Source organism: Esox lucius, chromosome 17, assembly GCF_011004845.1.
Source record: "Esox lucius isolate fEsoLuc1 chromosome 17, fEsoLuc1.pri, whole genome shotgun sequence".
NCBI lineage: Eukaryota > Metazoa > Chordata > Actinopteri > Esociformes > Esocidae > Esox > Esox lucius.
The window spans coordinates 9,321,375-9,343,409 of NC_047585.1; the positions used below are offsets into that span (position 1 = coordinate 9,321,375).

At 39.6% G+C, this 22,035-nt stretch overlaps 1 protein-coding gene and 1 long non-coding RNA gene across 5 annotated transcripts in view; both read right to left on the reverse strand.

Moving 5' to 3' along the window:
• The window catches only part of mapk14b (mitogen-activated protein kinase 14b), a 50,323-nt gene that overhangs the window by 24,344 nt on the left and 3,944 nt on the right, over nucleotides 1-22,035 (reverse strand). For all 4 annotated transcript variants that reach the window (XM_010866355.5, XM_010866357.5, XM_029113997.2 and 1 more), the window contains exon 2: nucleotides 9-138. In XM_010866355.5, the coding sequence (XP_010864657.1) occupies nucleotides 9-138 (130 nt within the window). The remainder of the gene's footprint in view (nucleotides 1-8; nucleotides 139-22,035) is intronic.
• Nucleotides 10,403-13,957, reverse strand: LOC117592914. Its single transcript, XR_004574648.1, has 3 exons — nucleotides 13,720-13,957; nucleotides 10,952-10,954; nucleotides 10,403-10,470 (listed from the first exon to the last, which is right to left on the reverse strand). It is a non-coding gene; the product is annotated as an uncharacterized LOC117592914 (long non-coding RNA).

Sequence of the window (22,035 nt, forward strand, 5' to 3'; positions counted from 1 at the left end):
TAACTTACATTCTCGTGTTGCATGTGTTTGAGGAGCCGTAGTTCTCTGTAAGTCCTTTTAGCATGGATCACAGACTGGAACGGCCTTGACAGTTTCTTCACCGCTATCTTCAGCCCTGTCTTAACGTCATATGATGAGCTGCACAATGACAGTTCACACACACACACAGAAACAAAACACCATAAGATACCTTACACTTTTATAATTACAACATTCATACCAAATGTATTACATTGCTGATAAACCATGACATTTCTGTTATAACACATATGACATTACATCAATAATTCTACATCAACTAAATTATTTTCTTACTGTGTGCTTATGCTACATTCAACCAGAAAGTCAAATAAACAATGATTATGTTATGTGTGAAAGAGTACTTGGGCTAATGAGTTTCAATCATTAGCTTTGAAAACGTGGTTCATTAAACATAGTTGTTCCAATCTTGGGCATTCTGCAATTCTAATACAGTAACCTTTCTTTCCTCTGCATGTAACGCCACAAATTATGTTGTCTGATATAATACTGGTTTATGCAGCTACTTTTGAACACAACTGGATGAAAACAGTTTTGCACTACAAAAAGTGATATAGGTATGGAGCAAATTCAGAAATACCATAAAATTGCCACATTTCTGACTAATAAGCTGAATATTTATGGTATGTCTGTTATCCTCATTTAAAATTTCAGTGCTAACATTTCTGGTACACTATATGATGAAGCCATCTGAATTAAGCTCGCTCTTTCCCAGTGTTTTCTTTTCAAACACAGTAAAGCTCCCTGACAGATTCCAGACGTACAGTACATTAATTAACAGAGAAACAATCTCACTCACTCACACATACGCACACTAATGCCACAACCACTTTCCAGACAGAAACAACAACAACAAGAACAACTATTGCCTCAGATGTTTCTTTTCAGACAATTATTAGGGATTTGAAAAACAGTACTTTATCACAGCCAAAATCCCCCACCCTGCTGTTTTTCTCGAAATCCCCTTGACTTCCCCCATTCTCCCACCCACGCATACCACCCCCTCCCCATAGCTATCCCCCTCCAAAACCCACTCTCCAACTGATCTAGGGAAAAACAATGGGTCTTCCTACTACGTTGCCTAGGTAACTGGAGCTGGCGCATTAAGGCTTCTGTGAGATATTTTATTCCAGGAAGTTTTAAGTAGGGCAGCACTTTCAGCAGCCAGGGGTCTGACTGAGCAACACCAGTATACCAATTCATCCGTAAATACACTACCTACAAATCTACAACACACACACAGAGATAGACACACACACACACACACACACTTAGCGGTTATTGAGGTCAATACCAGCCTGTATTACTGCAATTATGGGTCACTTGCTAATCTGTAAAGGTCATATAATTTAGACAGAAAATACTTTTTTCATGAGAAAATACAAAAAGCAAAGAGTCATTGTCTGGCAAACAAGATTTGTTTGAAAACACCTCCTAAGATCAAGGTGTATGCTTGTGTGTATGTGCATGTGTGTCAGTGTTAGAGCATTGTCATTTGTTGTTAGTTGATAAAACAAAAACGATTGTCATCGATCATTCCAACCATTTATTGCATGATGATAAGTAGCCATATATTAGAGAAATGTTTTAGAACTGAAATGAAACAAGTTTCACCACATCTTGGGTTAGTTAGACGCTTATATAGCAGATTTTTTGTTGGACCATTGACAATTAGTATGACCGTTAGTGGGACAATCGATGACTAATGTCCAGGGTTGGGTAAGTTAATTTTTAAATGTAATCCGTTACAGTTACCTGTCCATATTTGTAATCAGTAACATAACTTTTTGATTACTCAAACTCAGTGGTCTGATTACTTTGAATTACCATTAGATTACTTTCATATTAAGAGGCATTGGAAAACAAATAGGAATAGCCTATAACAAACTGAACACCTTTTGCGAGATCAATCAATGTTAGAGTTTACATAGCTGTGTGTTACTGATGTTTTTAAGTGCTTCAAAACATTGTTGAAAAATAAATGCCTTTATTCATACTCATAAAGAGTATTGACATTGTTGTATATAAAAATGAAGATATCCATTGCTTTTCGTGCATAAACTAAATCTGCAGAAGTCTGATGATTTCCTCCACAACCAACATTGTCAAAATGTTGCAGAAACCCCCAGCATGCGAATGCACATTTGCAATCGCAAACACCACGTAGAAATAAGATTTAACCGCTCGACTGGTGATTATTATGGCCACCAGTGATGGATTTTCAAAACGCAAATGAAAGAAATAAACTGTGATTATAAACCTGCACTCTTAGCTTAAAGTAAATTACATCAGCAGTCAGTGACAACCAATGAACACAATTTTCAGAGATGCAAAGCAAGCAGAATCACATGGCCTACCTGTATTGACGGAGTAGATGTGGCAGCATCAAATTCAAATAATCATCCTATGGCAGAATGCTTCCGAACACACCTTTTCTGCTCAAATGTTGTGGTAAATTCCATATAATGTTCTATCTTGAAGGCAGTGCCATGTTACAGCTATATAACAAATAGTTGCCTAATTTATTAAACAATTCCTGTAGAAGTTATTCGGTGCAACTCGTCATGGCAGTGTTGTTCAGTGCATTTGACAAATAAACCTTGAAACTTGAAAAAGATATAACACCAGGCAGGCCTATTGCCTATCATGGTTCTTAGAATTATGCGTCAAATAGATAAATAAAATATGACTCGCCTAATATAGTTGCTTCAATGCATTTAGGGGTGTGGTCCTGGTCAAGACAATCTCCTGAACTCCAAACTGAATGTCAGAATGGGAAAGAAAGGTGATCTAAGCAATTTTGAGCGTGGCATGGTTGTTGGTGCCAGATGGGCCGGTCTGAGTATTTCACAATCTGCTCAGTTACTGGGATGTTCACACACACAACCATTTCTAGGGTTTACAAAGAATGGTGTGAAAAGGGAAAAACATCCAGTATGCGGCAGTCCTGTGGGCGAAAATGCCTTGTTGATGCTAGAGGTCAGAGGAGAATGGGCCGACTGATTCAAGCTGACAGAAGAGCAACTTTGACTGAAATAACCACTCGTTACAACCGAGGTATGCAGCAAAGCATTTGTGAAGCCACAACACGCACAACATTGAGGCGGATGGGCTACAACAGCAGAAGACCCCACCGGGTACCACTCATCTCCACTACAAATAGGAAGAAGAGGCTACAATTTGCACGAGCTCACCAAAATTGGATAGTTGAAGACTGGAAGAATGTTGCCTGGTCTGATGAGTCTCAATTTCTGTTGAGACATTCAGATGGTAGAGTCAGAATTTGGCGTAAACAGAATGAGAACATGGATCCATCATGCCTTGTTACCACTGTGCAGGCTGGTGGTGGTGGTGTAATGGTGTGGGGGATGTTTTCTTGGCACACTTTAGGCCCCTTAGTGCCAATTGGGCATAGTTTAAATGCCACGGCCTACCTGAGCCTTGTTTCGGACCATGTTCATCCCTTTATGACCACCATGTACCCATCCTCTGATGGCTACTTCCAGCAGGATAATGCGCCATGTCACAAAGCTCGAATCATTTCAAATTGGTTTCTTGAACATGACAATGAGTTCACTGTACTGAAATGGCCCCCAAAGTCACCAGATCTCAACCCAATAGAGCATCTTTGGGATGTGGTGGAACGGGAGCTTCGTGCCCTGGATGTGCATCCCACAAATCTCCATCAAATGCAAGATGCTATCCTATCAATATGGGCCAACATTTCTGAAGAATGCTTTCAGCACCTTGTTGAATCAATGCCACGTAGAATTAAGGCAGTTCTGAAGGCCAAAGGGGGTCAAACACAGTATTATTATGGTGTTCCTAATAATCCTTTAGGTGAGTGTATATAGCCTAATAGTTTTATCGGCCACGCTCACTTCAAGGACAACCTGAATACCAAGCAACTGGTTAACAGGAGCAATCGAAAATCCCCCATGTAAACTTGAATGGTGCACTGGTCCGTCAGGTTTACAGATCGCCATTGGTCAGAAATCTATCGTTTTCCGGGTATGGCCAATTCGTTGGAGTGGGTGGAAGCAATGAGAGCAGTGTTGCCAACTTAGCGACTTTGTCGCTAGATTTAGTGACTTTTCAGACCCCCTTAGCGACTTCTTTTCAAAAAAGCGACTAGCAACAAATCTAGTGACTTTTTGTGGTGTTATTGGAGACTTGTTCTTACTCTTCTCAACGAGCAGCAGGTGCCGCCGTGGGCCCCACCCCATCGGAAAGCACTCACAGGCGGCCCAGTCCTCGCACAGCTGTTCCTCCAAACTGCAGTCAGAGCAGGAGATGTTAACTCTTCCGCGTCCAGACTGAAAATGAATCGCGCATGCGCTCCGCCAGAGTGTATCTTTTGCCGGTCCCAAGCCCGTACAAAGGAGGAGGGTTGGTTTAAAAAAATAAATAATAGAATATTCGACAGAAGAAAGTTAATTTGTACTTCTAAACATATTTAGGGTGTTTTAACTCACTTTTTGTCTCTCCTACAACATTATTCCTCTCCTACAGGCAGCGTCCATCACGTGCAGTTGGTGCATATCTCTTAATCCATGACCATGTTGATATCTCCCCTTGTGTGTCGCTCTAAATGTAAAAAAAAATTCTAGCCTTTTGATTTGTGACTTAAATAGCGCCCCCTTTTTTTATTTAATCTTTGTTTTTTTGCTCAGGTGATTATTTCTTGTACATGGACAACATTTGTAAATACGCATGTATATTATTTTCTCCAATGAGAGTTTTGTATGTTAAAAAAGAAAAAGAAATCCATTCATGATGCTGATGGGAAATTATGCAAATTAGGCAATGACATCATTTAGCGACTTTTAGGACAGATAATAGCGACTTTCCTTACTGAGGAGTTGGAAACACTGAATTAGAGTGCAGAAAAATCAAGAGATAAAAGACAACGAGCACTCCAAGCAAATGCTGCAAAATGTAAAAACATTGAACAGATGTTTAGACCACCAAAAGCGAGGGAGAGAGTCTGTAGCCCAAAGATGCAGCAGTACCAGAGGCGTCAGGTGCAAGCCGCTGCAATTTCGACAATTTGAAAATTCAAATATCCACAACATATTCTATACATTTTATATTACTGTTAGCCAATATATTGACTATACAGTGGGGAGAACAGGTATTTGATACACTGCCAATTTTGCAGGTTACTCTTTAACTGTGAGTGACGGAATCTAAAACAAATATCCAGAAAATCACATTGTATGATTTTTAAGTAATTAATTAGCATTTTATTGCATGACATAATTATTTGATACATCAGAAAAGCAGAACTTAATATGTGGTACAGAAACCTTTGTTTGCAATTACAGAGATCATACGTTTCCTGTAGTTCTTGACCAGGTTTGCACACACTGCAGCAGGGATATTGGCCCACATCTCCATGCAGACCTTCTCCAGATCCTTCAGGTTTCGGGGCTGTCGCTGGGCAATAAGGACTTTCAGCTCCCTCCAAAGATTTTCTATTGGGTTAAGGTCTGGAGACTGGCTAGGCCACTCCAGGACCTTGAGATGCTTCTTACGGAGCCACTCCTTAGTTGCCCTGGCTGTGTGTTTCGGGTCGTTGTCATGCTGGAAGACCCAGCCACGACCAATCTCCAATGCCCTTACTGAGGGAAGGAGGTTGTTGACCAATATCTCGCGATACATGGCCCCATCCATTGTTTTAGATTCCGTCTCTCACAGTTGAAGAGTACCTATGATACGTCTACATGCTTTGTAAGTGGGAAAACCTACAAAATCGGCTGTGTATCAAATACTTGTTCTCCCCACTTTATATTTTAAATGAAGGAAAATAAATGGCCAAGAGAAAAAGACATGAATCTAAATATGCACAACATGTTTTTTGTCTTTAAATAATAAATGTGCTATGTGGATCAAATGCAAATGACTCATTTGTTCTGTTCTGTGTATTAAAGCAGCCACAGGTGACACTGGGCAAGAGATGGAGGCTGCTGTGGTGACAGGGTCCAGTGGAGAGACTTTGACAGGTGCAGCAATGCAACTGTACACAATAGACTGTTACCAGGGTTATTAAATGGAAATTAGTTTGTTGAATTGATTTTCATTATTGATTATAATTAACTGATTATTGTTCTTTTGCAACATCAAAAAGCAGATGCAGAAACAGATTAAGGAAATGACAAAGTAAGGGAGAAAGTGGAGGCAGGGTCAAGGAACAAGATAGATATGATTATTTCAAACGCCCTCAATCTAAAGACCTAGAGATGTATTTTAAATGTTCACCCACAACAACCAAGTATTTCAAGCAGAAAATGGCTGACATATTGCAAAAACGCACACTCCCTATATATATTGTACAGTCTGCCTTGCATTTTCAAAGCCTGGAAATGAGAATGCATTCATTAAGCATTGCATGAAAACCTGGTCGCACCAAAGGATAAAGGAGCATGAAAGAACCTCACCCCGATTGTGTGGATGTGTACTTTCTCCAAGCCAGCAAGGCAGACATAAAATCTCTACTCTGCAATCAACAAATGTGTGAGCATCGGCAACAAGTGAGAAAAAGGCGATAGGTCTTGGAGAGGGTGGTTAATGTCGTTAAGGTGATTGGAAAGCACGGCCTGAATTACAGAGGCAAATCTGAAGCTGCTTACAGCTTGGAGAATCAGGCATTGATCATGGCAACGTCCTTGAACAGATTTTTCTTTTAAGCAAATATGTCTGTCTAAATGAACACGTAACTGCTTGCATCTCAAAAAGTAAAAGGCTTCATGAATCTGGGGGAAAAGGTGGAAGAAGGTCACTAGTTACCTTTCTCTCCAAGAGAACAGTTGAATCAGTTATTGAAACCATCAGCCATATGATAAAGGAACAAGTGGCAAAAGAGGTTAGGGAAGCCAGGATGTTTTCAGTCCAGATAGACACTACTCAAGACATCACATCCAAAGACCAGTGTACTGTTTTTGTTCGCTACGTTTCAGATGTTGTCCATGAGAGACTGCTTGCTGTGGTGGACTGTCAGGATTCATCTGGGGAATCTGCTTAAACAGGTCCCGGACAACAAATTGAATATTGAAAAAGGTTTTGCCAATACGACTGATGGAGCTGCTAACATGCAGGGAAAGTACCAGGGATTCTCCACTCTTCTTTCAGCACACTCAACGACTCAAGGTCATGTCTGGTGCCATGCACACATTTTGAATCTAGTTTTAATTGACACTACTGCCATTGTCATTCCATCTGCTACCCTCTTTTCTGCATGAAATGATGTGGCAGTATTAGTTCAAGACAGATACAGGTGGATGAACATTTGGGAAGGAGGGAGTGATGACCCTTGCCACAGATGCCTGTCACCAATATGTGAAACATGCTGGTGGGCCAAAGATGTGGCCCTGCAAAAAGTGTTTGGGTCATTTGGGAATGCATTGTTTCTAGACCTAATTTTAACTCGAGAAGATTGGAAATGACAAAGAGGTTAAGCCCACTGTGCGAGTTAAATCAAAAGGTTTTACAGATTGGTCTCGTACTTGAGGAAACATTCTCACTGTCCAGGTTTTCCTGAGAATATTTCAGCTGACAACATCCCTCTTTAAGTACCTGCAAACCAATGGCATGGACATCCTAACTACCCATTCGCTGGTTCTAGGTACCCAAGACAGGAGTGTGATAGGGACTTTGAGGGTGTAAAGCAAGCGGCTGACAGCTTTGTGGAGTGGGCCATTGCAGAGCTTCAAAAACAGGCTGACTCTGAGCCTGAGGTCCATGATTTTCTCCCTGAAAAACGCGTCAGGAAGAAAACAAACATGCAGGGTGAGATCTCAATGGATGATATTTGACCAGTTCCTGCCACTGATTACAAAATCAAAGTACGTAATGTAATAATGGTAGAGAGCATCCACCGCCGCTGTGAGGCTAATGAAAACCTTTGGAAAGACTTCGCCTGTATGGATCCAAAAAGCGTCCATGAAATAAGGCAAAAAGGGCTACCAACAACAGCACTGGGAAAGTCAGTAAATGCCTCGTCAGATTTGATGAACGAGCCACAGCTGAAATACTTCAATCTGAATTAAAGACCTAAGCAACGCAGTGGAAAAGACTGAAGATGTCATCTCTAGATTAATACAGTGTAAGATTTACTCAAATATCTGAATATGGTGAAGAGGTTGACAGTGGTGAACAAACTGAGGAAGAGATGAGCCTGTTAAGCAGAATCTGCAAATCCTGCAAAAACTGTACTTTCTGTTGTTATGCAATCCTGACAAAGTACAACCTTTTCACAGGTGCCTACAGTGTGATTGGCTTGGCATTTAAATTCCTCCTCACTCTATATCACACAAGTGGCATGAGAGGTTTCTCAACCTTGAAACTGATCAAGCACAGACTGAAAAGCACCATGTCCCAAGATCACCTGGAGAGCTTAATGATGATGGCTACAGAAAAGGAGATTCTGATGGCCCTTGATGGTGATGGTGTAATTGACAGAGTTGCAGAGCAAAGCACACAGAACGCAACCTGCTGATTGTCTAAGGTAGGACGGGCTTCTGGTGCCATATTCATGTTTAAATACTGTATTAGATTAATTTTTGTTAACAGTCATCGATAGCACTGCACTTTATTATTATTATGTAGCCTATTTGTATTAAGCAACTGTACACAGGTCGGTCTGCGTTTCGGCCCCAGTCCAACCCTGCCTTACAGTGACGTAATCCTCTGCTGAAAAATTGTAGCCTGCCGCATATATTTTTTTAATGAGATTAAAATGTTTTTATGGAAAGCTGTTTATGGATAGTTAGGTAGAAATAGAGAGGAACATTTATAAAGAGTAGATATTTTATTCAGAAATATTATTCATTTATAGAACAACATGGTAAGATAACACTAAAAAGTGAATCTTTACATTTTTGTTACAGATTATAGTAACCTACTGTGTAGGTTTGGGTATCAAGAACCAGCTCCAAATTTCCAAAAACCTTGATTCCAAGAGGCACGCATTTTGATTCTGCTTCGGTTCCAACCGTTTGCATTTCAGTCACGCATTTTACAGTCTATAGAAGTTGCACTCATTTGCCAGCACCTGCTACATGGACGGCGGACCTAATGTAACATAATTTAACGAAGTATGTCAACAAAGCAAACACGTGAGAACTGAGAAGAGACCCTTTTGTTTACCTCCTGGACCATGGCTGAAAACAGCAAACACTTGAAAGTTTGGCTTAGCTTCATAAACATGTTAATGACACAGCAAAATGTAAGACCTGTATTAAAAATATTTAGTGCAAGGGAGGAAGCACTTCCAATATAATGAAGCATTTACTTCAACGCGGCGAGAATTTGAAGGAATGCGTTCGATGTGTTGCTGTCTCCCAATTCCATCCACAATAACTTCCAGATACAGCTAACCAGTGGTGGACAGTAACGAAGTACAAGTAATTCGTTACCGTACTTAAGTAACTTTTTAGCGTATCTGTACTTTACTTGAGTATCATTGTTTTGTGAGACTTTTTACTTTGACTCAACTACATTTCGAAGTGGAAAACCTTACTTTTTACTCCACTACTTTCCTAAGACCTGTCGTTTCTTTCTACGTTCCTTTCCACAACATACATGCGTGACCCGTGACAGGTCCAAATAAGTGCACGTGCTCCGCACGTATACCAATCAGAACACATCATTTTTCGTGCAGTTTGGGCGCGCGCTGCTGCTGGCTGCGACTGCGCTTTACGGTCTATGGCTGCTGCCTACCTGTCACGTTCATAGCCAACGCAATAATGGAAAAAGCGCCAGACATTGAAATTGCGCATCCATGGCCATATTTAAGCGAACTATTTGAAGTAGTGGAAAGTAAGAACGAATCGTTCATTTTTAAGTGCCTTCTCTGTCTGCCTCAGAAGCATACAATTTCTTCTTTCAAGAATTCGCCGTCCAATCTAAAGAAACACATAGAGGTAAGTAATTTTTTATTGAAATTGAAATTAATTAAAGGCTAATATAACAGTTACCTGTCGTTTTACCCAAACTGGATATAATACGCTCATACATTGTGTAAATAATAAACGTGGGCATCAGTTGCATTGTGCAAGGTTAAGCTAGGAAACTGCAGCTAGTAACGTTAGCAAACCTCATTAACACCAAGGCACTTGGCTAGAAATAGCGTAACGTTACCCCTTAAAAATGCCATTTACTTGTCAAGCTCGTTCATAGAATGTGTAGTGTGTCTAAAGAAATAATAGAAAATAAATGTAATGTAAAATGATGAAAATGCATTTAGGCCGATGCATTTTTCTGACATTTAGGCTTCTATTTGACAAGGTTTACATGCAAGTATGATTGATACTTGAATAGTAGGCTGCGATTGATGTAGGCTAGCTAGTTACTCAGTCTTTTTAGCAGCCTACTTGGTACATGCAAAAAAACATGAAATGTGCACTTCATTTATGAAATTGAGATATATTGCTGTGAAGATATGATGTTCATGATGTGTTTTTCCCCCTTTCTTACCAGAGAAAGCATTCAAGTCACTTGGAAAGATACAATGCCCTGACAGCCCCTCGAAAAAGAAAAGCTGAAAACCCGGTTCCCTCCACTTCCAGACAACTGAAATTAGGAGAAACGAAGATTGTGAATCAAACAAAGATAGACAATGTAGTCATACATTTTGTAGTTCAGAGTCTTCAACCATTTACTGTGGTAGAACAGCCTGCGTTTCATGCTTTAGTGCAAGAGCTACAGCCTAATTCACGTGTGATGTCCAGAACTACATTGCGCTGGAAAATAGAAGAGAGTGCCCAAGAAATGAAGAGAAATCTTAAACAAGCAATGTCCTCCATTGAATTCATTGCCACAACGACTGACTGTTGGAGTGCAAGGAGAGGATTTCTCGGGGTCACTGCCCACTGGGTGGATCCAGATTCATTGAAGAGGTGCTCTGTGGCACTTGCTTGCCGGCGGATTAAAGGGCCACACACTTTTGATGTGTTGGGCAGTGCATTGAATGACATCCATTCCGAATTTGGCATAGAGAAAAAAATTGTTATAACCACCACAGACAATGGGTCCAATTTCATAAAGGCATTTAGAGAATATGGAGAACAACAACAAGATGAGAACAATAGCTGTGCCTCCAGTGAGACTGAAGAAGATGCTTGCAGTGATGGTGAACAGGAAGAGGAAGGTGTTGATGTTGACTTCATTGAGGTAACACCGATCTTAATGGAAGATGATGGCTTACAGTTTCAGCTTCCAAAGCATCATCGCTGTGCATGTCACCTATTAAACCTTGTTGCCACAGTTGATGCAGCCAAGGCCAATTCCAATGACACCTATAAAAGACTGTCACGATCAGCTTTTGCGAAATGCAGTGGCTTATGGAACAAGACATCTCGATCCTCCACTGCTTCAGACATCATAGAAGAAACATGCAAAATACAACTGATCCGGCCAAATGACACACGATGGAACTCATTGTTTCTCTCTGTTGAAAGAATCGTGAGAATAATCAAAGATGAAGGAGAAGGGGCCCTGAGAACTGTATGCACTGCACTGAAGTTGCCAATGTAAGTGTAACTTTTTTTTAATATACCTTTCATTCCAATATGTAATTTTGTTTAACAATTCAGTTGCTTTAAGTAAGGGGAAATGGAGGACAATTATAGTCCGAGCAGCGTCACCAATCAACACACACACACACACACACACAATCACTCACTCTCTCTCTCACAGACACACACACAGACACACACACACACTCTCTCTCTCTCACAGACAGACAGACAGACACACACACACACACAAACAAGACTTAAGTGTTCTTTATGTTTGTTAGGTTGAGTTCAGTTGAAATTTCCTTTCTGGAGGAATTTGCCAGAACCATGGGTCCTCTCACCAAAGCCCTCAACATTCTTCAGGCTGAGACGGATGTTCAGATGGGATGGCTTCTGCCAACTCTGACGCTCCTCATCAATAAGCTTGAACGAATCCACATAAATTCCAGGTAGAGATTACCCCACCCCCCATGTTATTAAGGTGTATTCCTTATCATACACAATTTAACTCCATTAAAACTTCATATAGCATACGTGTAGGAAGTTAATGTGTGCCATTAGTAAAATGATTAAAAAGAGGCCTTTATGAACACATATTGACCAAGAACACAATAGACCGTCAAATAATATTTAACAATTAAGTATTGGGATGCTTGTTGTTATTGTCATTGTCTCAGTATACACTCACCTAAAGGATTAATAGGAACACCTGTTCAATTTCTCATTAATGCAATTATCTAATCAACCAATCCCATGGCAGTTGCTTCAATGCATTTAGGGGTGTGGTCCTGGTCAAGACAATCTCCTGAACTCCAAACTGAATGTCAGAATGGGAAAGAAAGGTGATTGAAGCAATTTTGATTATGGCATGGTTGTTGGTGCCAGGCGGGCCGGTCTGAGTATTTCACAATCTGCTCAGTTACTGGGATGTTCACACACACAACCATTTCTAGGGTTTACAAAGAATGGTGTGAAAAGGGAAAAACATCCATTATGCAGCATTCCTGTGGGCGAAAATGCCTTGTTGATGCTAGAGGTCAGAGGAGAATGGGCCGACTGATTCAAGCTGATAGAAGAGCAACTTTGACTGAAATAACCAGTCGTTACAACCGAGGTATGCAGCAAAGCATTTGTAAAGCCACAACACGCACAACCTTGAGGCGGATGGGCTACAACAGCAGAAGACCCCACCGGGTACCACTCATCTCCACTACAAATAGGAAGAAGAGGCTACAATTTGCAAGACTTCACCAAAATTGGACAGTTGAAGACTGGAAGAATGTTGCCTGGTCTGATGAGTCTCGATTTCTGTTGAGACATTCAGATGGTAGAGTCAGAATTTGGCCTAAACAGAATGAGAACATGGATCCATCATGCCTTGTTACCACTGTGCAGGCTGGTGGTGGTGGTGTAATGGTGTGGGGGATGTTTTCTTGGCACACTTTAGGGCCCTTAGTGCCAATTGGTCATCGTTTAAATGCCACGGCCTACCTGAGCAGTGTTTCTGACCATGTCCATCCCTTTATGACCACCATGTACCCATCCTCTGATGGCTACTTCCAGCATGATAATGCGCCATGTCACAAAGCTCGAATCATTTCAAATTGATTTCTTGAACATGACAATGAGTTCACTGTACTGAAATGGCCCCCACAGTCACCAGATCTCAACCCAATAGAGCATCTTTGGGATGTGGTGGAACGGGAGCTTCGTGCCCTGGATGTGCATCCCACAAATCTCCATCAACTGCAAGATGCTATCCTATCAATATGGGCCAACATTTCTAAAGAATGCTTTCAGCACCTTGTTGAATCAATGCTACGTAGAATAAAGGCAGTTCTGAAGGCGAAAGGGGGTCAAACACAGTATTAGTATGGTGTTCCTAATAATCCTTTAGGTGAGTGTAAATGCACGCTGTAAATGTTGTGAAATTGTACTGTATCAGTTTCTCTCCCCCACCTCTAATTCCAGGTACTGCAAACCTTTGGTGGATGCAGTCCTAGAGGGACTACAGAAGCGCTTTAATCGTTTATATAACATGATTTCTGGCATCTGTCCCAATATATGTTGTATATTAGGACTTGCCTACATCAAGGACAATCTGGAAGAAGAACATTCACATCAGTCACCCAATGGATCAAGTGCCTCAGACAACGATGACTTCTTTTCAAGCATGAAGACAACTCATGGGCAGGAAAGTGTTAAACAGCTAGAAGGGTACCTTGCCTCTAAAGTAGACAACAAAGAGATACTGCAATCTTATCCTGCGGTTTGCAAATTGTCTCTTAAAATCAACACTGCCTTACCAGCTTCTGCTGCATGCGAACGTCTCTTTAGCACTGCTGGACTGATTTTCAGCCCAAGAAGGGCAAGATTGAATGCCAGAAATTTTTAAAATCAGCTCCTTCTCAAACTAAACAAAACATATTTTAGCTTTAGATAGGTCATACAGTTAACAGTACTATTTCTGTTATTCTTCTGTTATAGCACATCACTACTAGTTAGTAGTTCTACATACTACGTAAGTCATCAGGGAAATCTGGTGGTGTGTTAGTTTCAGTTTTTTGTGTGATTTATGCAAACACTAACATTTGTTTTTAGAGTGGACACACAGCATGTTGTTGTAAGGAGTCATGTTTAGTAAATTGAAAAAAAGACATCCTTTGTAAACTTGAGTAGATAAGTTTTTGCAAGTTATTGCACAACTGTGATATAGTAAAGGAGCAATGTGCCATGTGATAAAGGAGTAAGATTTCTACATTACTTCAAACAATAAATTGTTAAAGAAATACAGTTTAATGTGGTTTCTCCCCACCCTATTTATTCCTAATCATGTGCTTTCCATGTAGTATGATGTGCTTATGATAATTTCTAAAGATGTCAGTACCAGATATCACAAATAGAAAACGTTGTATTTTCAGAGTGGTGTTAGTGTGTTAGTTACCTTAAATGACTTGATTGAGTGTATAAAGGACAAAAGACATTGGAACTACATCACACCAAATTACTTTTACTTTTGATACTACATTTGAAGCCAAGTACTTTTATACTTTTACTCAAGTCGACGTTTAAAGGGAGCACTTTCACTTTTACTGGAGTAATATTTTACACTTGGTATCTCAACTTTTACTCAAGTACACAGTCTGTGTACTTCGTCCATCACTGCAGCTAACGTCTCGCTCAGGTACACAAAACAGAGTAGGGCTGTCAATCTTCCTCAATAATACTATTAGAATATCATTCCTTATTATTTTCCTGATTCCTGATTATATTTAAATAGTAATCCTCAAATTTAACACAAACTTATTGTCACTTAGACATCAATAGCAACCACAGCGAGCTAGCCAACGTGGAGGGTACTGACTGTTGGCAAGCTAACGTTAGCTAGCTAGCTAGCTAGCTAACGTGAGCATACTATACTAATGTACATGGACACTAAGCTAGCTAGTTTTCTATAATATATATCATAATTATTATTATATATAACCTACCAACTGGTCTGTGGGGAAATTAATGTAATCTACCCAGCTTGCTTGTAATTTCTTTCTTTAAAAGTAGAAAGCCTACTTATCACAGTCGTGATCATTCCTTATAAGAAATAATATTTATGTTTTATAAATGAAGGGAAAAATAAACCTTTCTGAATCCTGTCACTGTTGACAGTTGACTGATTATAGCCTAAATGTGCACATTTCCCTTACTGAAATATGTTATATTTCTTCTCTCCCAAACATTTTGGAATTGGAACTGGGAATCGATAAGAACTGGATTCAGAATCGATGAAATTGAAATTATACCCAACCCTACTACTGCAGCATGCTGTACATTATTTAAAATATATATTTTTTAAGAATTGTGGAAGGGAGAGTAATTTTGTATTACTTTAAATGTATTGTTGAAAGAACAGATGTCTATAATATTGCCTATCACATGTTGCTACAAAATACAATAGGTCAATATAATTTTCATTCACAATACAATTTATTAAAAGTATGACTATTTGTGCAGAACAGTTGCGTCAATTTAAATGTAATTTCTGAGTAAGTAATTATCTGCAATATAATGTTAACACAATCATCATTATTGATATAATCTACGCTTTCCCCAAAAAATATTTCTAATAATAATAATAATCAATGAAAATAAATCAGGTAGAGGAGGAATGGGAGAGCACTCTGTGACAAATACATGCTGGTGTAGCCCAAATTATATACTTTCCAGATTATTTTAAACAGTGCAAACAAAGCAGAATACATTATCAGAAATCATGGATAACCTGTTCTAATTAAAACTACTATATAAAATTACTATTACAGTCTTTATTACCAAATTATAATTTTTTTAAATTAAAGGAATTTGTGAAATCGCTTTTCCGACAGTAATCTCATGGTAGCCTAAAGTTTTTGGAGATGGAACCTGACTGAATCAAACAACACACACAACAAACACATTTTCATTCAGCATTTATAAGATTTCTAAAGATATACTGGCTATGGATGTTTTATATTCCCCAAATCACCAGTTGTTGATTATATTAGGTTCCTTTTCCCCTCTTCACTCGTACAAGGCATGGTTCACTCAGTCTCACCCCCCACAATTCGCAAGCTGTAGTCTCTGCTGTGTTATAAAACAGAAACAAGATCTATGGAAAGGTCCTTTGTTTTATTGATTTTTAAAATCGAGGCATGTGATGTAATAGGACTTTTTGGACCTGGCTCAAATTTACAGGCCAAACTAAAAAAAAAACATTTCGCAAATGATTATGTTGACAACTGTGTCTGAGATGTTTACCTCCATGACTATGACTGCTTCCATCCAAAATGGCACTTAAATACATAATAAACGAGTACTTGCAGAGGCAGTCCGGACATAGAGTGTGCTCCATGATTTAGGCATATTGCAAAACAATATTTTCAGTAGAAACTGAAACTAACTGGACTGCACCAAAAAATGCAATGCATAATTGACCTCTATCACAAAAGTAATACAAAGAAACGTAATTCGATTAGGCCTACTGTTTGTGTTGTGCTTCATTATTCAAATCAGTCTGACCAATATAAGTACACTAAGATTAATAATGACTATTTCATTAGACCTATTATAATATATGATATTAGACATGTTGGTGAGTAGACCTGAGGCTATATTTAGAGTGCCTTTTTTGATGTTTTTATATGTTATAAAGGATTTACAATTGTTTTTAATTGAAACAGACTCTTTAGTAACAATTTCTTTGTGTTTTCCTCACAAACTGTTTACACTGTCTCAAAATGTCAGAAACATAATGTGCATGTGACTTTTGCATTGAAATTAAGAACAATAATGTAGGCCAAAGATGTTGAATAAATGGTATTGAATTAATAATTGAGGTCTATTATGTACTAACTGTAGGGCTGCACGATATATTGTCTCAGTATCAACATTGCGATGTACGCAGAACGTGCGATTTAGTAAGGTAAACATATCAGTCTACAATATATATTTTTCCAAATACCATCAGGTTGATAGCCAAAGCTATTTCTGAAGACATCCTGTATTTTTTTCAAATCGCAATATATATCGCGGAAAACCAAATATCGCAATGTCAGTTATTTCCAATATCGTGCAATCGTTGTACTAAGGATATATTGTAAAATCAAACTGTAATTGCTGTAGTACACAACATTGGGAAAAGTAAAAAAAACAAACAATTTTTATTAATTTGTCACAAAGAAATATTAAACAGAATTTGTGTGGATTACAGTGCCTTTTTAGCAACAATGTTAAAACTGCAGCAAAACACCCCCGTCCCCTTCAGTTTGAAAAGAACTAGGGGATACTTACTAGGCAAGTCATAGTTTAAATGGTAGTTCTAAAACATGGCGATGCACAGTAAAATGTTACGAACTAAACTGTATCTATCGCTAGAACATAAATTAATGCAATTTATGACAACATGAACACTTTTCCATATTGGGTCCATTCGGCAGTCTCATTGACAGCTCTGAAACTTGCCAAAGACAACACCCCACTGTACACCAAAAGACAGTGTGCTCATGTTGAGAGAATTTCAGATTTGTTCATGTTGTCTCAAAGAAATATCTGTTGGTGAGATATCTGAGGCAACTTTAACCCTACCACATAATAGATCAGTTGTTACTATAGAGGTTCATCTCCTTGGATTAAGAATCTGATAACCACTACACTACCAGCAACCTTAAGAATCATAACAATTGAGTAAGAAAGACAAAAGCTGATGTGTTTTTTTACATTTTCTGTGGAGTAGATCTTCTGCAGAGTTGTATTATTTGTTTCAAAGTTGTCATCATTGTTGTTGTTTTTTTCTTTTGGGGGGTGGGCAACTTTATTTCTTTGATTAGTTTGGTGAGTCAAAGGTCAATGGACAGATTTTATCCAATGCCAACTCCTACATGTACGCTGGGGTCAGAGTATAAATTGCCCAAGGCCACTCGTTTGACATGCATTTTAAAGGGAAAATATGTAAAAAGGCACAATAGTCAAGAGTACCTAGAAGGCAGCTCTTACTTCATTAATCTTGATGTGGCATCAAAATTAAATGCATGACTTTTACTTCACCTCTAAATTTATGGTATTAAGTAACAGGGAGGATGTGTCAAACAGTGACTCAGCTTTGTCATGTGATGGCACTGGAGCTCTGAGCCCACATACAGTACATCACAACAACACATAGTAAACTCAGCCACTCACACAAAGGCTCTGCTCCACTCTAGTGATTTCTCAGCATATCACGTCCACACCCTGTTGCAGAACAAAGAGCATGAAGATTTGAGAGCAGAGGTTGAGTGAGTGTTTTGAACCTCTGACTGGCCCCATCTGAGTCACCACACGCACGGGCAGGCATGCAAACACTCAGATCTGCTGTGTATCAGTGAATTAGCTATTTGTTGCAATGACTGCTATTCAGATATTTCCAGCCAAACATTTTCCTATACATCAGTTCTGATACAACCAACCTAACGCTGACCTAGGTGCTGAGCTAGGTCCTGTTTTCCCTTCAAATTCCAAAGAAAAAGAAAGCAAGTTTCTACAATGTCTTTGCATTCACTAGCATGGAACTCTTAGGTGGCTTCCACATTCTAAGGAGCCATTCTAGGAACAGTTCCCTGATGCGAGAAGGACTCTCACAAACAGTAAACAATGAGGTACAAATTGAGGTGTTTTTACAGTTCTTTATCAGGCAGAGTTCACACTGAGGCCTGGAAAGAGAGGAACAGCTTGGCAGAAGGAACTGTAAACTCTGACTGGTTGGAAGGCTGGCGTAACTGGTTGTTTTTCTTTGTACTGACATACGATTTAAATCCCATATAAAAAAAACAATTACTGAGGGGGAACTTCATGTGCGGTAACTGGTTTATACAAGACAGGTAACAACACAGCAGGTGAAATCCAACAATGTCATGAAATACATTATCAGCAACTCATGCAATTGCATGCTGTACAGACACAAATGAAACATTCAAGCACTGGAGAATTTGAGAGATGTTGGCACAGTATGACAAGATTGATTGTGCCTTATCATGTTGAAGTGGCTCCTGATATGTCAAAAGATGTTCCAGGTGATGTTAGATCTGCTATTCGGAGTAGCATAACAGCACAGAATGTGCAGCCACAAGCCTAAGTGACTGACTGACTTCAACCAGCTACACAAAAACGGACTAATGAATCAATAGCCAATGCAACTGGTAGCTTCCAACTAGCACCCTATTCCATCACCTAGGGAATACAAAGTCATTTGGAACACTGGTCTGTCTAGTATATTAATAGCTTGCTACTCTCCCATCATACAAGTAGGTTTCAGTGCTCCATACAGGTAGCTGATATTACCTAAAATGGCTATTAAAAGTATTCAACCCCCTGGACATTCCCACAGTTTACAGTCATACAGAATGAAATCAAAAAGGATTTAGGCCTAATTGGAAGTGTCTGCCACTGATCTGAACACAATGTCCCGTCATGACAACGAGAAAAATAAATAAATTATATTATAGAAAATAAGTGATTGCATATTTGGTAGAGGCCCCTTTGGCAGCAATTACAGCCTTGAGTCTATTTGGATTAGTTTCTTCTTACAATTCCCTAGTCTCTGGCAGTCTTCAACAGGTTTTCTTCCATCATCTTCAGCACAGCTAGAGTTTGTCAACAGAACAGGAAGTTAGCAGACTAGCTCCTCTAAGCTAGATCGAGTTGCAAGAAAGACACAGAAACAACTGACAGTACACTTCTTCAGCTAGGTGAGGAACAGGGTTATTTCAATTCACAAAATAAAATGTGCATCAGCCATTGATTAAAAAAAATGATTTGGGAGAATGGATTCATCCATGAAGAGCACACTTCTGCAGCATGCCACTGGCCATCGAAGATGAGCATTTGACCACTGATTGTTTGCAATCGCAAACCCTCATGTACAACACAAACACATACGTTTTCCTGAGACAGCCTCTGAAATTCTTTGGTTGAGCAAACCCACAGTTTCATCAGCTGAGTGGTTAGCCAAAAGCTTTCCAAAGGTGTGGATCTCCTTAGCTGGAGTGGTTACATGTGGTCTGCAGTTTTGAGACTGGTTGAATGCACTGCCAAATTCTTTGAAACAATGTTGGAGGTGGCTCATGCTACAGAAATGAACATGTAAATATCTGACAACAGCTCTGGTGGACATTAGTTCAGTCAGGATGCCAATTGCTTGCTCACTCAAAACTTGAGAAATACACTACTGTTCAAAAGCTTGGGCTCAAATTTAAATGTTCTTATTTTCGAAAGTAAAGCAGGTTTTTTTGTCCATTAACATAACAGCAAAATAGTGTAGACATTGTTAGCATTGTAAATGACTATTGTACCAGGAATCAGATGTTTTTTTAATGGAATATATACACTGGGGAGAACAAGTATTTGATACACTGCCGATTTTCCCACTTACAAAACAGGTAGAAGCCTGTAATTTTTATCATAGGTACTCTTCAACTGTGTAAAACAAAAATCCAGAAAATCACATTGTATGATTTTTAAGTAATTCATTTGCATTTTATTGCATGACGTAATTATTTGATACATCAGAAAAGCAGAAATTAATATTTGGTACAGAAACCTTTGTTTGCAATTACAGAGAACATACATCCTGTAGTTCTTGACCAGGTTTGCACACACTGCAGCAGGGATTTTGGCCCACTCCTCCATAAAGACCTTCAGGGCTGTCGCTGGGCAATAAGGACTTACAGCTCCCTCCAAATATTTTCTATTGGGTTAAGGTCTGACAGACTGGCTAGGCCACTCCAGGACTTTGAGATGCTTCTTACGGAGCCACTCCTTGGTTGCACTGGCTGTGTGTTTCGGGTCGTTGTCATGCTGGAAGACCAAGCCACTACCCATCTTCAATGCTCTTACTGAGGGAAGGAGGTTGTTGGCCAAGATCTCACGATACATGGCCCCATCCATCCTCCCCTCAATATAGTGCAGTCGTCCTGTCCCCTTTGCAGAAAAGCCTACCCAAAGAATGATGTTTCCACCTCCATGCTTCAAAGTTGTGATGGTGTTCTTGGGGTTGTACTCATCCTTCTTCTTCCTCCAAACATGGCGAGTGGAGTTTAGACCAAAAAGCTCTATTTTTGTCTAATCAGACCAAATGACCTTCTCCCATTCTCCTCTGGATCATCCAGATGGTCATTGGCAAACTTCAGATGGGCCTGGACATGCGCTGGCTTGGGCAGGGGGACCTTGCGTGCGCTGCAGGATTTTAATCCATGACGGCATAGTGTGTTACTAATGGTTTTCTTTGAGACTGTGGTCCCAGCTCTCTTTAGGTCATTGACCAGGTCCTGCCGTGTAGTTCTGGGCTGATCCCTCACCTTCCTCATGATCATTGATGCCCCACAAGGTGAGATCTTGCATGGAGCCCCAGACCGAGGGAGTTGACTGTCATCTTGAACTTCTTCCATTTTCTAATAATTGCGCCAACAGTTGTTGCCTTCTCACCAAGCTGCTTGTCTATTGTCCTGTAGCCCATCCCAGCCTTGTGCAGGTTTACAATTTTATCCCTGATATCCTTACACAGCTCTCTGGTCTTGGCCATTGTGGAGAGGTTGGAGTCTGTTTGATTGAGTGTGTGGACAGGTGTCTTTTATACAGGTAACAAATTCAAACAGGTGCAGTTAATACAGGTAATGAGTGGAGAACAGGAGTGCTTCTTAAAGAAAAACTAACAGGTCTGTGAGAGCCGGAATTCTTACTGGTTGGTTGGTGATCAAATACTTATATCATGCAATAAAATGCTAATTAATCATTTAAAAATCATACAATGTGATTTTCTGGATTTTTGTTTTAGATTCCGTCTCTCACAGTTGAAGTGTACCTATGATAAAAATTACAGACCTCTACATGCTTTGTAAGTAGGAAAACCTACAAAATCGGCAGTGTATCAAATACCTGTTCTCTCCACTCTACATAGACGTACAGTGGCCCATTA